The sequence below is a fragment of the Vitis riparia genome, chromosome 9 (genome assembly GCF_004353265.1).
Source record: "Vitis riparia cultivar Riparia Gloire de Montpellier isolate 1030 chromosome 9, EGFV_Vit.rip_1.0, whole genome shotgun sequence".
Taxonomy (NCBI): domain Eukaryota; kingdom Viridiplantae; phylum Streptophyta; class Magnoliopsida; order Vitales; family Vitaceae; genus Vitis; species Vitis riparia.
Genome location: NC_048439.1, coordinates 6,488,827 through 6,503,534, shown reverse-complemented (window position 1 = coordinate 6,503,534; position 14,708 = coordinate 6,488,827). Strand labels below are relative to the sequence as shown.

The 14,708-nt window shown below is 31.0% G+C and overlaps 2 protein-coding genes across 2 annotated transcripts; both read right to left on the bottom strand.

Moving 5' to 3' along the window:
* Nucleotides 1-6,133: 6,133 nt before the first annotated feature.
* On the bottom strand, nt 6,134-11,808 carry LOC117922371 (uncharacterized protein At2g34160-like). The gene is made up of 5 exons (XM_034840504.1): nt 11,566-11,808; nt 10,890-10,938; nt 7,403-7,465; nt 7,209-7,273; nt 6,134-6,485 (listed from the first exon to the last, which is right to left on the bottom strand). The coding sequence occupies exons 1-5, from the start codon at nt 11,680-11,682 to the stop codon at nt 6,390-6,392; spliced, it is 390 nt and encodes a 129-aa protein (XP_034696395.1). The 5' UTR covers nt 11,683-11,808; the 3' UTR covers nt 6,134-6,389.
* Nucleotides 11,809-13,241: 1,433 nt separating this feature from the next.
* LOC117921738 (F-box/LRR-repeat protein At3g48880-like) lies at nt 13,242-14,233 on the bottom strand. Its single transcript, XM_034839702.1, has 2 exons — nt 13,896-14,233; nt 13,242-13,812 (listed from the first exon to the last, which is right to left on the bottom strand). Exons 1-2 carry the CDS (start codon nt 14,231-14,233, stop codon nt 13,242-13,244), a joined length of 909 nt encoding a protein of 302 aa, XP_034695593.1.
* Between the last annotated feature and the right edge of the window lie 475 nt (nt 14,234-14,708).

Sequence of the window (14,708 nt, the reverse complement as noted above, 5' to 3'; positions counted from 1 at the left end):
GACTTAGAATGAATCAACATGAATCCCACATAGTGTTGAATTAAGGCTGCGTTCCATGTCTTTCCTTTTCATCTCTCTCTATCAGTATCATCATATTTATCGAAGTTGACTCTAGAAAGAAAATAATGGTGAAAATTAAAAAAAATAAAATAAAATTGATATTTGGGTTGTATTCAATCCAATTTGTTTGACCTAGAATGAATCAACATGAATCCCACATAGTGTTGAATTAAGGCTGCGTTCCATGTCTTTTCTTTTCATCTCTCTCTATCAATATCATCATATTTATCGAAGTTTACTCTAGAAAGAAAATAATGGTGAAAATTAAAAAAATAGAATAAAATTGATATTTGGGTTGTATTCAATCCAATTTGTTTGACCTAAAATGAATCAACATGAATCCCACATAGTATTGAATTAAGGTCGCGTTCCATGTCTTTCCTTTTTCATATCTCTCTATCAGTATCATCATATTTATCGAAGTTGACTCTAGAAAGAAAATAATTGGGAAAATTAAAAAAAAAATGATATTTGGGTTGTATTCAATCCAATTTGTTTGACCTATAATGAATCAACATGAATCCCACATAGTGTTGAATTAAGGCTGCGTTCCATGTCTTTCCTTTTCATCTCTCTCTATCAGTACCATCATATTTATCGAAGTTGACTCTAGAAAGAAAATAATGGTGAAAATTAAAAAAATAAAATAAAATTGATATTTACGTTGTATTCAATCCAATTTGTTCGACCTAGAATGAATTAACATGAATCCCACATAGTGTTGAATTAAGGTTGCGTTCCATGTCTTTCCTTTTCATCTCTCTCTATCAGTATCATCATATTTATCGAAGTTGACTCTAGAAAGAAAATAATGGGGAAAATTAAAAAAATAAAATAAAATTGATATTTGGGTTGTATTCAACCCAATTTGTTTGACTTAGAATGAATTAACATGAATCCCACAATGTTGAATTAAGGCTGCATTCCATGTCTTTCCTTTTCATCTCTCTCTATCGGTATCATCATATTTATCGAAGTTGACTCTAGAAAGAAAATAATGGTGAAAACTAAAAAAATAAAATAAAATTGATATTTGGGTTGTATTCAATTCAATTTGTTTAACCTAGAATGAATCAACATGAATCCCACATAATGTTGAATTAAGGTTGCGTCCCATATCTTTCCTTTTCATCTTTCTCTATCAGTATCATCATATTTATCGAAATTGACTCTAGAAAGAAAATAATGGGGAAAATTAAAAAAAATAAAATAAAATTGTTATTTGGGTTGTATTCAATCCAATTTGTTTGACCTAGAATGAATCAACATGAATCCCACAATGTTGAATTAAGGCGGCGTTCCATGTCTTTCCTTTTCATCTCTCTCTATCAGTATCATCATATTTATCGAAGTTGACTCTAGAAAGAAAATAATGGGGAAAAAAAATTGATATTTGGGTTGTATTCAATCCAATTTGTTTGACCTAGAATGAATCAACATGAATCCCACATAGTGTTGAATTAAGGCTGCGTTCCATGTCTTTCCTTTTCACCTCTCTCTATCAGTATCATCATATTTATCGAAGTTGACTCTAGAAAGAAAATAATGGTGAAAATTAAAAAAATAAAATAAAATAGATATTTGGGTTGTATTCAATCCAATTTATTTGACCTAGAATGAATCAAATGAATCTCACATAGTGTTGAATTAAGGTTGCGTTTCATGTCTTTCCTTTTCATCTCTCTCTATCAGTATCATTATATTTATCGAAGTTGACTCTAGAAAGAAAATAATGGGAAAAATTTAAAAAATAAAATTGATATTTGGGTTGTATTCAATCCAATTTGTTTGACCTAGAACGAATCAACATGAATCCCATATAGTGTTGAATTAAGGCTGCGTTTCAGTATTATCATATTTATCGAAGTTGACCCTAGAAATAAAATAATGAGGAAAATTTTAAAAAAAAAATTGATATTTGGATTGTATTTAATCCAATTTGTTTGACCTAGAATGAATCAATCCACATGGTGTTGAATTAAGGCTGATTTCCATGTATTCCCCCTTTCATCTCTCTCTATCAGTTATCAGTTGGCGTTGATGTAGACCATAGAGCCGCAACATTACAACAACTCTGGTCAGCTCAAGAGAGGTCTATATTTTCTACGAGGCATATCCTGCGCTCTCCTCTTGCTTTATATGATAATTGGGGACTTCGACTCCTTGACTTTCTTGTGTATCTCGTATGAATACTTGGCATCTGAGGAAAATCAATCAGTACAAAGAAATTTCTACAATAAATCTATCTGGTAAAAAATATAGGGAAAAGTATGGAATGGTACATCAACACCGGATTTTCATGGACAAAAATTAGTTTAAAATAATTATATTAATTTATTCAGTACATAGAATTATAATTTTTAAAATTAAGCAAAAAAAAATTAAAGGTGTTAAATTTGTTATTGAATCTAATAATTTTTAAAAATAATTTACAACTTAAAAGTCAAACTAATTAATAACAAAGAAAATTGTAATTAATGGTAGTTTCGTATGAGAAATTATAATATCCATTCACTTGATTTTTAAGTTTTGAATTAATTTTAGAAATTATTAAACTTCTTACAAATTTAAACATTAAAATTTGCATTTAGAGCAAGTGAGAAATTATTAAACTCACAAAGCCTTTTTTTTTTTCCTCAATTTTACAACAAAATTTCAACATTTTCGCCCCATATTAATGGGGTATCAATCTAAATATAATTAACACTACATTTTCTAAGACCAAAGTTGGTTTAGTTTAGAATGATTATTAATCTTCTCTCTACATACAAGTATAATTTTTTAAATCAAAGAGGAGTTAGGGTGTTAGATTTATTACATAGGCTAATTACTTTTAAAAAATAATTTAGAAGTTCAAAATTACTAGACTTAATACTATAATTAATGTTAGTTTGGTTAGAGGAATTCTGATTTTAATCGATTTGATTGTTAAATTTTAAATTATTTTTAAAAATGATCACTCTCCTTACAAGTCTAAATATTAAGTTTTGTTTTTTAAGTTCAATTTTGGAGTGAAAAATTTTTGAAAAAATTTATATCTATATACAAAGGAAAAACTGATATTGTTATTTTGGAGTAACTTTGGTTAGAAATAATATGGTATTAATTAACTCAAATTTAGAATTTTAAAATCATTTTTAAAAACTACTTCACTCATTGGCGAATCTAGTTAATGCGATATTTGTTTGCCTAATATGAAAATTTAGAGAAGTAACAAACATAATGCATTATCTGTTTGCCTACTCATAAAATTTAGAGACGTAGCAAACTTGTTAACAGAGTTGCCGTGGACCTGCATTTTTCACATGTATCCCCACTCAATCAATGAGACTCATTTTTTATTTGGTAAAAAAATTAGTTTTGGAAAAGTTAGAGTCGCCACTTATTTTATTTTTATTTTAAAAGGAAAATAAAATAAGAAAGAAAACCTTAAAGAAGTGACTCCATAGTTTTTGAAAAAGGGTGTCTTTAAAAAACCCGAATTTAGGTCCGGGGATTAGGTTACTTATTGGGAAGGTACCTCTAAAAGGTAGCACCCCTCTAAACCCTATAAAAGGTTTCTACTGACAAGATTGAGGGAAATACGACATTCAATTGATTAACATAAGGTACCATAGAATCAAGGAATATAGAACAAGTCATAGACAATTATTGATGAAAATTAAAGCAAAAGATCCTAACATAAATATCCATAAAAGTAAATAAATGAGAAGAAGTGGTAGCGTACCTTGATAACAAGCCAAACACTTTCATGAAAAAAAATTACGTTAATTCACAAGTAATAATAATAATAAACTTAAAATCGAGGGCTAAATCCCACAATATATAGAGCACATATCAAATCAAGAAACAAAGAATGACAAGGAATGAAAACAAAGAAATAAGGTAAAAGAACTCACAATGTGTACAATATATCTAAATAAGAATTTTTATCGAAATGATGTTCAACTAAAGTGTATAATACATCTACAACATGAATCAATATTGAAAAGAGCTCACAAGTATGTACTAAGGTGATCAAATTATTAAATTGATTGAAAAAGTAGCTTGACTTCCACAATGACACATTTTCAAAAGATTTCATGAGTGTTTATTTAAAAGAAAAAAGGAAAAAAAACCATTGATTTCCAATTCAATAGTTTTAATGAATTTTATTTATAAAAGAAAATTTTAATTAATTTAAATAAAAAATGCTTTAATTTCATTTAAAGAAAAATGCTTTTAAACAATTTAATTACTAGAAAATAATTTTTGTTTCTTTTATTAGAAAACAATGATTTAATACGATTCCATTCAAGGAAACGTTCTGCTTTGATTTTATTAACAAGTGAATAGGTTTTAAAATTTTCATTAAGAGAAAGGTGAAAAGTACCATAATTCTATCTTATTTACAAGGAAGGAATTTCATAGGAGAGAAAACAAAAAAAAAAGTAAATTTTATTTGGAATAATAATAATAATAAAACCTCATATACAAAAGATTATTCCACCATTTAAAAATATTTTATAAATGTAAAAAATATCTTTTATAATTTTATTTAAAATTTTCTTTGATAAATCTTTTTTTAGACTTTATTTTATTTACAAAAGGATGATTTCCACAACCTTTTATTTAGAAAGAAAATAAATTATTTTTTTTAAACATAATCAATTTTATAAATAAGATAAACAATTATTTTATAATTTAATCCAAAAAAAAAAAATGTTTAGAATACTTTAAATATTATGATTTTTTATTTGAACAAAGCTATTATAAGCGATATCATTATTAATAGTTATATATATTCATGCACATCATTTATTCACTCTACCATCACACGAGAACTTTTTGGAAAGGAGCTTAATCACAGAATTGACAAATGAATCAACCTAAAAAAGAAAAGCATTTCAAAACACTTATTACAAAAAAAAATTGATATTTCATTTTTTTAGTTAAAAAATACGTGGTTTCATAATCATCCATTACACAAACTTCTCATGGCTGCCATGTTTCCACACACTCATTTCATTTCATTTTTTCTTTATTCAATAAAGACCCAAACTACCATAGTCTGCTGCACCTCCATTGATTTTTCTGGATTTTGTTTTTCCATCCAAACACATCACCAGTACTCTTTATATCTGCACGAACACTCACATGAAACTTTACATTAAATCTCATTATAGCCGGCCATGATCTCATTCCATTGATTTAACAAATAAATAAATAAATAAAGCATGCCAATGACATCATTCAAACTCTACATTAAATCTCATTATAACCGCCCATAATCTCATTCCATTGATTTAACAAATAAATAAATAAATAAAGCATGTCAATGACATCATTCACATCATAATTGACCATATATTCATATTCATGTTTGGATTTTAGAAAAATTAAACTCAAAACCCACTGACGAAATTCATAGTCAACCACCCACTTTCACATTCATTTGCATTTTTAAATCAAACAAAACAAAATCAAAGAACACTAACTTGCTTGCCGCTACCATATTTCACGGCTGTGTCACTTTTCCTCACTTTTCCTTCTAAGTCTAGTTATCACGGCTGTGTCACTTTTCCTTCTAAGTCTAGTTATACCTGCTGCTCCGATCTGGCTTGTGTGTGTTCCTCCCCCACAAAAAATCCCTGAATCAGCCTGTGCGTCCTCCAAAGATTCCCCCGGAAACGTGTTCTCTATGTCCATGATTTTCTTCTGAATCTCGTTCAAAAATCAACCAAAATTCCTCCAAAACCGTGTTCAAAATCTCCCTAAGACGTGGCTGAATCTATCTTCAAGCTCTTGCAGAATCGTCTTGCTCTTGTTCCCTTTCCCCCCATTGGTGCGGCTGCACCTTTCTTCTCATTTTTTCTGGTCTGGCCGATCTTCAAACATGACCTAATTATTAGATAGATAAGGCGTCTTATAATTTCATGATTATAATCAAATTAATTAACATAATTATTAAGTAAATCAAATTCCTATTATATAGTTAACTCAAAAACAACTTGTTTATGTAAAGTTTGAATCATATCAAACTTACCCACTTGAAAAGAAATCATCCAATATCCATAAGAAAAAGGAAAGGGAATTGGACACCACCAAGATCACAACTACTTTTATCATAACACAACAGACCAATTGAATAGAGCCAAAAGTAGCAATCTGAATCTATAAATTGTGAATGTTTCTAGTTGGCAACTAAGAGGAAAATCTTGCCTTGAATTCACCTTGAGCTTAATAAATTCAGTCCGAGGCACAATAAATGAAACTGACTACAAACAAAGTCATTAACTAGTATCAGCAAATTAAGGATAAGAAGCCCTATTCCAGGCAAATCTCTCTCCTCAGCTCTGCTCCTCAACATCTCCAGCTTCCCTCTCTTCTGCTGCAGCTGCCATCAGCTCATCAAAGTTTGCAGTCTTTCCGAGTAATATCTCAATCTAGAACAGAAGCATTATGAGCATGTAAGACTCCATTGGAGGTTGAATCATTCTAACCTACTATAAGATTTATAAAATTTGAAGAAAAATAACTGAAAGTGGCAAAGAATATAATAGGAATCAAATCTACACTTGGATGAGCCAATATTGCCATTATAAAATTATAAACCCCACAGGAATATAAAAAAATGGAAGACATTTGCCTGTTACTCATCCATATTTAGTAGAATACCAGCAGAGCAGGTATCAACTGAGACTCATATAATTCATCCGTATTATATTGATTGGCATTCCTATTCAGGAATATCATCAGACCATAGATCAAAAACACCAGTAGCATTCAATCTTCATTCATGGATCTCCTAACAGGGATTGTGCAAGGACCAACTCATCATGTAGCCCACCTATAGCTCATATGAATCCCTCACAACTAATATTTTAAAATTGGCATGGATGTGCAGTACAAATATAAAGTCCTCCAATACCAGGTCCACTAGCCTACTAAATTTTTTTTTTTATTTGATTAATGTTTAGCTATTGAACTATACAAGGACAGAATGAGAATGGTCCCTGAAATAAAAAGGTCACAGCAACCTTTCATAGCATATGGCAAAACCTATTTATGACTTAACATAGTCCACCCAACAACTAAAACCTGAAAAAGAAATATTTGCAATGTACTACTTCAAGTCTATTTAATGATTTTGCATTGTGGAAACTTACCTTGGCTTTTTGGACAGGTCTTCCCCTAGATTCATCTTTCATATCGACCGTAGAGGTTGTGATTTCTGCATAAGGTAATTCCAGAAAAATCTAATTCAAAATTGAAACCAAGGAGGGGAAAAGAAGTAGAAGAAACAACACTGCAATATTTTCTAGGACTTCTGGGAAAAGAAAGTGAAAAGCCAAGAACTCACTCTTTTCAACAGCCAGTCCATTGTTTTTCAGAATTTCTGCAATGGTAACTACTGTGGCAATAGCTGTAGTGGTATACAAAAAGAAAAAATCAATTGTCTGAGAGAGTATATAGGGTAACAAGACAACTACTTTATCTGCAACTCAGACATTTGATACAGATGGTCTGTGTATTTACAACAAAGGTATTAATTAAATCAGCACTCTGGAACATCCACAGGAACAACTTCCCTCATGAAAGGGCAATAACCAAGATGCATCTATATCCTCATCCTAGTTGCACAAAGAGACCCCAACACAACTCAATAGTACCCCCAGCCTAAAAAACAAAAAGAGAGAGGGAGAGAGAGAGAGAGAGAACCCAAATCTAAAAAATAAATATTTATATTGTCTGCAGGACTATAAAGATCAATTAAATAATTGATACTCAATAATTCCAATTGAATGAGGTAAATCATGAACAATTATTTGAAGCAGAGAGGCAAGGAAAGTCCATTCAAGCGCAAAAATGGTGTTCACTCATCATTCCGAACCATCCACATGCTCAACATGTGCCTTATGATTCTGAAGAATGGATAAAAACATGATGTATCAATCTTGATGAATATCCCCCACTTCTCATAACGGTCTTCACCCACCAAGTTCAACACTCAAGATCATTATCATGTTCACAGACTAGAATCACAATAAACCATGTTGGTGTGCTACATGCCAAAAAATAAGATCTTGCAGTTGCAACTCTATGATGCCAACAAAACAATATACAAAATCATCAGAAGCTACAGTGAGTTAAGAACAGTAAGTCAAAGTTTTCAGTGTTTACTTTCCACAATCAAACACATACTGCATCCACTTGAGCTCTAGACAGGTGGTTATGGAAATAAGGCATGGAAACAACCAACTGATAGGGCACTGGTGTGAGAGAGTCATTAGCGATGCACAATTTAGTGGATCTTTAAGAAGTCTAGAGGCTGTGTTGAAATTGCAATAGTATGACAACTAGAAGGCTCTAAACAAGGATGATGTGTGGTCCAAGAATTAACATAATTCAAAGGTTTAAGAACATAGAATTCTAACCCTTGCCAGGGGCAGGCAACGGCCAGTGTAGAAGCTGAATAAAAGCTTGCAGTAAAATTCAAATATCTTCACCAGGTTATTACATGTGTCATTCAAGTAAAGTTTTATATCTAACCAATACTAACAGTAAGAATACTAAGCACCCACGTACAAGGCACCATAATATGAGTATTAGGATGAGGACCTGGGTTAAGGATAAGGGGTATGCGTGTTTGGTTGTATCTTTATTTATTTATTTTTTTTAATCTTTTTTTCCCTCTGTGGTACTTTTTGCATATTCTCTGTACATTTGGGTGGCCCCCCTTTTTTATTAGGCACTATTAATCTATTCACATTTAACTTCACCTGGAGAGGAGAAAAAAAGACAATATAAGATGATGTTAAGAACAAGAAAAATAATAAAAACCACAGCAGGGCACACCTTAATAATAACACAAATGTGCAACAGAAAAGATCCAGATTCAGTTTGGCCAACTTAGCTTTGTGGAGGGACGCTAGGTGGATTTAGGTTTATATTTTCTTAAGGGGCTGTGTGAAAATTGTAATAATTTGACAACTAGAAGGCTCTAAACAAGGATGATGTGCAGGTCAAAATATGTTAAAAGAATTTAGAACATTGAGTTATAGAACTTGCCAAGGCAGACAACAAGTAGTGTAGTAGCCGAGCAAATGCTTGCAGTAAAATACAAATATCTTCTCCAAGAGTTTACATGGGCCATTGAAGTAAAGTTTCATATATAACTAATAGTCTAATACTAAGATAAGAATGATAAGGACCCATGTGCAAGATAGTATAGTATGAGGATTTAGGTCAAGGATAAGTACGGTTCTTTGGTTGTATTTTGGGATTTTTTTTTTTAAAATTTTTTTGCCTTTGGTTCTCATTGTATATTCCCTGTAAACTTGGGTGGATTTCTCTTCTTGTTAGGCAATCTTAGGTTATTCACATTTAACTTCACCTAGAGGGAGAAAAAAAAAGGCATTATAAGATGATATCAAGGACAATGCAAATATTAAAAAGTACAGCGGCGTACACCTTAATAATGACACAGGAGTTCAACTAAAATGATCTAAAACTAGTTTGGTCAGCTTAGTTTTGTGAAGGAATGTAATGTGACGTTAGGTTCATATTTTCTTAAGTTGTAACAATAAAGTAATATGAAGTAACTGCCAAAAGTAGAAATTGATTTGATAATTTATGTGTTTCATAACTCTGGTTAACTAATTACCATCCAAAAATTTAAGAATGACTCTTTGTTGGGCTCATTTTATTGAGATGCTAAAGCTATCCTTGAAACCACCAAAAGAATACCAACCCACTAATTTGTCTTATTTTTTCCTTCATCAAGTCCAGGTCATTTACCACAGGATACAAGTGATTCAGGCCCATTTTTCTTCTGCTTCTTCACCAACATGGATACAATACCAACTATTTTTCTGATAAAAAGAATTATCAACAATTTCAAGAGCACCACACATATTCTAATAAAGATTAGTATCAATTAGGGCTTTTGTCAAAATTCAGAACTGATTGTCGTATTTTTAACAAGAAAAATCCCATGACGGAATGACTGTACATCACCAAATTGTGATTAATTAAAATAGTGATAAAACCCAACTCTTAATCCCGAATCTCATATATCTAGAGAAATCCCATCCACGAGAATCTACAAAAAGAATCCGTAACCATAAGAAACATAAAAGAGAAGGGTAAACAGAGAATAACTACATATTGAGCAGGGCTTTAACTTGTTCTTCATTTAGGATTGAAAAAACCATGAAATAGACAGAAGTAATTTTGGCAGCAGTCTAAGTAATAGAAAAATCACACTCAGAGGCCATTAGATAAATTTATCTAAGGAAATAAAAAAGAATCATTTTCAGTCTTTTCTAAAGGTAGACCAAACCGGCCTTTCAATTTAGAAATTGATTCCATCAATAAAAAGTGATTAAATCAGCCAATGACAACCAATGGTACCTAAATAAAGCAATCAGAGGATTATTACAAATGATTCATTTGATTGTCAAAGTACAACCCCACAAAATATACATCCTTTTTCACTCAAGGGAAATTTAGGTTCCATAAAGTTCTCAAGAAGTTTGAGGAAAGGAACAAAGAAAATTCATAAAAATGTGTAGCTTCTATAAAGTTCTTCTTCCATTCCCTACGTTCTTTCCCATAACTAAATACAAGGTTAGGAAGCAAGCACTACATTCTAAAACGGTTCCGAAAGGCAATAATTAAGATGTGTGCAAAAGGAAACTTGGGAAACTATCTTGGCTCATATTAACAAATAGGAATATTGAAAAAAAAAAAAAACACTCGGTCAATTTCCTCAAGTTTCCATAATGTTGCTTATAAAATTAGTAGCAGATACAAAGGATAATCAAAATTGATCCAGAAAATAATACCCATTCCAAGAGCTGAAAGTTCCACTTCATTGTGTTGCTGCATATACCTCTGCAAAATGATTAATTACCAAAACAATGGAATAAGTATATGGGCGGATACAAGCCAATACATTGTTTTAGAGAATCACATCAACTAAATACAGAAAACTAAAACTAAACCGGAAGATATATGCTCATTCTATTTCGGAGAGAAACAGTTACTGATTCTGTTTCAAGTTCATAAACAAGAAAAACATTCCCCAAAAAATTTGATGAGATGGCTGTTTTCCATTCTCCATTTAATTCAGCCAAAGATATACAGAGGTCACTGAAAAAATTAATAGAAACTCCATGAAAGTTCTTTATTTAGTTTCAGGAACCACACCTCTCTATATTTAAAACTTTTTTTTTCTGAGGAAAATTTTCCATATAAATCTTTTCGTCAAAAGAACAAAACCATTAATGCTCCATTTATCTCAATAAATATTTTATAACAACCCAGAAAATAATTATTCGCATCCATTCAGCATGTTTTAGGGGCGGAGGAGAAGCATCACCGCACATCAGAACTCAATTTTCTCGGGAAAATTTTTTCCCAGAAAATATTTTCCAAAAAACAAACAAAACAATTAAAAAAACCGTTAAAATAATAACATAAAAAACACACACAACAAGACAAAGAGAAAGCACCGGTTACCTTTGCGAGATTAACATAGAAGAAGAGGGGCTTCTTGGTATTAGAAACCTGAATGCGGTTCTTCTTGTGCAAATCTGAGATGTTGATGTTGTTAACGGCCTCTGTAATCTCCTCCATTCCTAGAAAGACTCGAAACCCTAACCCTAACCCTAATTTTCTATCTGAGAAATGAGAGAAGACTGCGCGGATCTTATATTGGATGGTCCTTACTCTCTGTTTTGGGTGAGGCAAAGTGAAGGTTTTTGGATTCCTTTTGTCTTAGGGTTTGTATTTTATTTGTTTGACACGTGGGAAGAATTTCAATTCAATTTTATTTTTTATATTTATAGTTTTTATCTCTTATTTATTTTATTTTATTTTATTTTTTATAATTTTGATTAAATAGAAATCTGCTTCAACCTATGCAAACTAAGGCAAGACTATAATTATAGTTTTATAATTTAAGTTAAAAAATTATATTGAAAATTAAAATTAAAATATCCTAATACTTATACATTATATTTGCTTGTTGGAAAATACTAGGAAAAAAAATAAATATTAATAAAAATGATTTTTTATATTTACTTTTACATTAAAAAACATGAGAGAAAATCAATTATAGGTAAATTAATTAGAAGTTATGTATTTTTATAATCTTTATATAAAAGATTTAAGACAAGTAAATGAGTTTGAATTAGAGTTAGGGGTTGGAGAGTAAGTTTAGGAAACTCCTTTAGCTTAAAAAATGTTTTTGAAGAAAAATTAGTTATTTGACAAATTTTAAGGAACATTTTTTAAAACCTCAAAAATCTCTTTATAGTGCTTAAAAATAACTTATAGTAGTGGTGATTCTCATAAAAAAAAAAACACTTGCAGAGATTGATAGTGATTTTAGAAAGCCTAAAAAATATTTTTGAGGAAAAAAAATATTTAGTAAAATTTAAGAAATATTTTTGAAAATTTAAAAAATTACTTGTAATATTTTTTGAAAAGATATTTGATTGGTGATTGTTTTAAAATTACTTTTAAAAGAAGTACTTTGGCTAAAAACACTTTGAACAAACAACTTTTATAATGTAAAAATAATTTACTAATTTTAAACCTTATTTTTATTTTTTTCTATTTTCTTTCTCTATTTTCTTTCTCTTACATTTTCTTTCATATTAACCAAATATAACATAATTTATTCCCTTTCATCCATGTTGGAATTTCTTTTTTATAGTTTAGAATAATAAAAACAATTTTATATTGATTTGTAGAACAAAAGTCTTATTTGTGAATTTGGAAAGTTCTCAACCTATTTTTGTGTATATTTCTTAAAAATAATTTTTATTTATAATATTTTATTTTTAGTTACTCTGCATATTTATACAATTATTTTTAAAAAATAGTCTAAAAAATGAAAACAAAATAATTAAAATATAATTTTTAAAAACACCATATTAACAAGTTCTCAGAATTTTTTTTTTCATATATAAAAAAATATAATTGAAAAAAAGCTTTTGTTTTTAAAAATCAAAAAATTGTTTTTGAGAACGGTTTACATCCTTGTTAAAAGCAACTGTAATAAAAAAAGTTGCTTTAATAAGAATTAATCCAAATGGGCTCACTAGGTAAAAAATAAAAGATCATGAGTTCTTATTATAAGAGAAAAATACAAAATAAATTCAACCTAGCAGTTCTCAATCATCCAGTACTCAGTTCAAACCAAGATTATCCATTCCCAAACCAAGATCAATTCCTGAATGTTTCCAAGTGTCAGGATTGAAGATTATAGCCAAAGGATAGTAGTCCTCATCCACATTAGGCCTCACATCCTTGTACAAAAAGCTCCTGATATGAGAAGTCATCTTCAAGATCTCTTCATCAACCTCAAATCCACAACAATCATTTATCACCAGCACCTCTAACTCTCTACACCCCTCCAATATTTCCTTCAGGCTTTCTCTGATCATAAGGGCAGGAGTTGCAGAAGAAGTTACAGTCAATTGCTTAAGTCCCGGAAGAACGGCAGCAATAGCTGAGGCTTCATCATCTCCCATTAGACCTATCTTCTTTATTCCGACAAAATTTTTGCAGTGTAATTTGATTGCTAAAAGGACTTCTCGGGTGTAAGACTGATACTCTCGAAGATGCAAGTATTCAAGATCCTTCCATTTGTTGAAGAGTCCCAGAAACTGCGTCATTTCTTCATCGCTGAATAAGTCGATGCTGTTGTTGTGCTTTACGATATGCATTGGCAGGCCAAGGACCCTTAAGCATGGACACCTGTTGAAACCAAATCTTATATAAATGCTTTTATTTTCCTATCTAACGAATCTTGAATTGGGTGAGGAAATTTCAGAACTTACATGTTTGATGCGTAGATCAACTTTTCTAATGTGCAAATAGCAGGAAGGATTAGCTCCACAACGGCTGGACCACCTCGACTGAGAGCCAAGGTCAGGAAACCACAGACAGAAAAGTTGTGTATAGCATATTGATGGCAGAATGTGGTGACAAAAGGACTGGACGATGGAGCAAAGTTGAGTTTGTCAAAGTTGAGAGTTTTCCAGCATTGAGGGCTGACAGAAGCTCTGTACCATGATTTGCAGACGAAAGCCACTCCTAGTATCAACTCTTGGAGCTCCAACCTCTCAAAAATATTGATCAAGCAGTCCATGTCTAGCTCATCCCATTTTCTATCCATCTTTCTCTCCCCCTCCCTCTCTCCCTCTAACTCTCTCCCGTTTGGTTTTCTTTTATCACAATCATTGGTAATTCCACCTTTGTGTTTATTTAACATAAATTGCCGGCCGGAAGGAGTTGAGAAGAACGTAGGATACTTTTGAGGGTCGACAGAGCAATGGACTCGTAATTAAATTTAAATTCCATGTGCTCCAAATTCATAGTTTTGGATTCTAGTTCTACAGATGGAATTTAAAGTGAATTGCACAATCTAACGCCAGCTTTATTGTGATTTAGGTTTTTTGTTTGGTCTTGATTGTTGGTTTCTTTTTATTTGACTGTGGTACGGTAGATACCAGTTCTTCATTAGGTAATGTTCTGTTTGGTTGTTGAGAAAGATAAAAGAAAACTATCATTTTTATCTGGTATCTTTTAGAATCCATACGTCAGCTTCATATATTATATTCTCTAATAGTCCATATTTTTGGGGCTAGTTA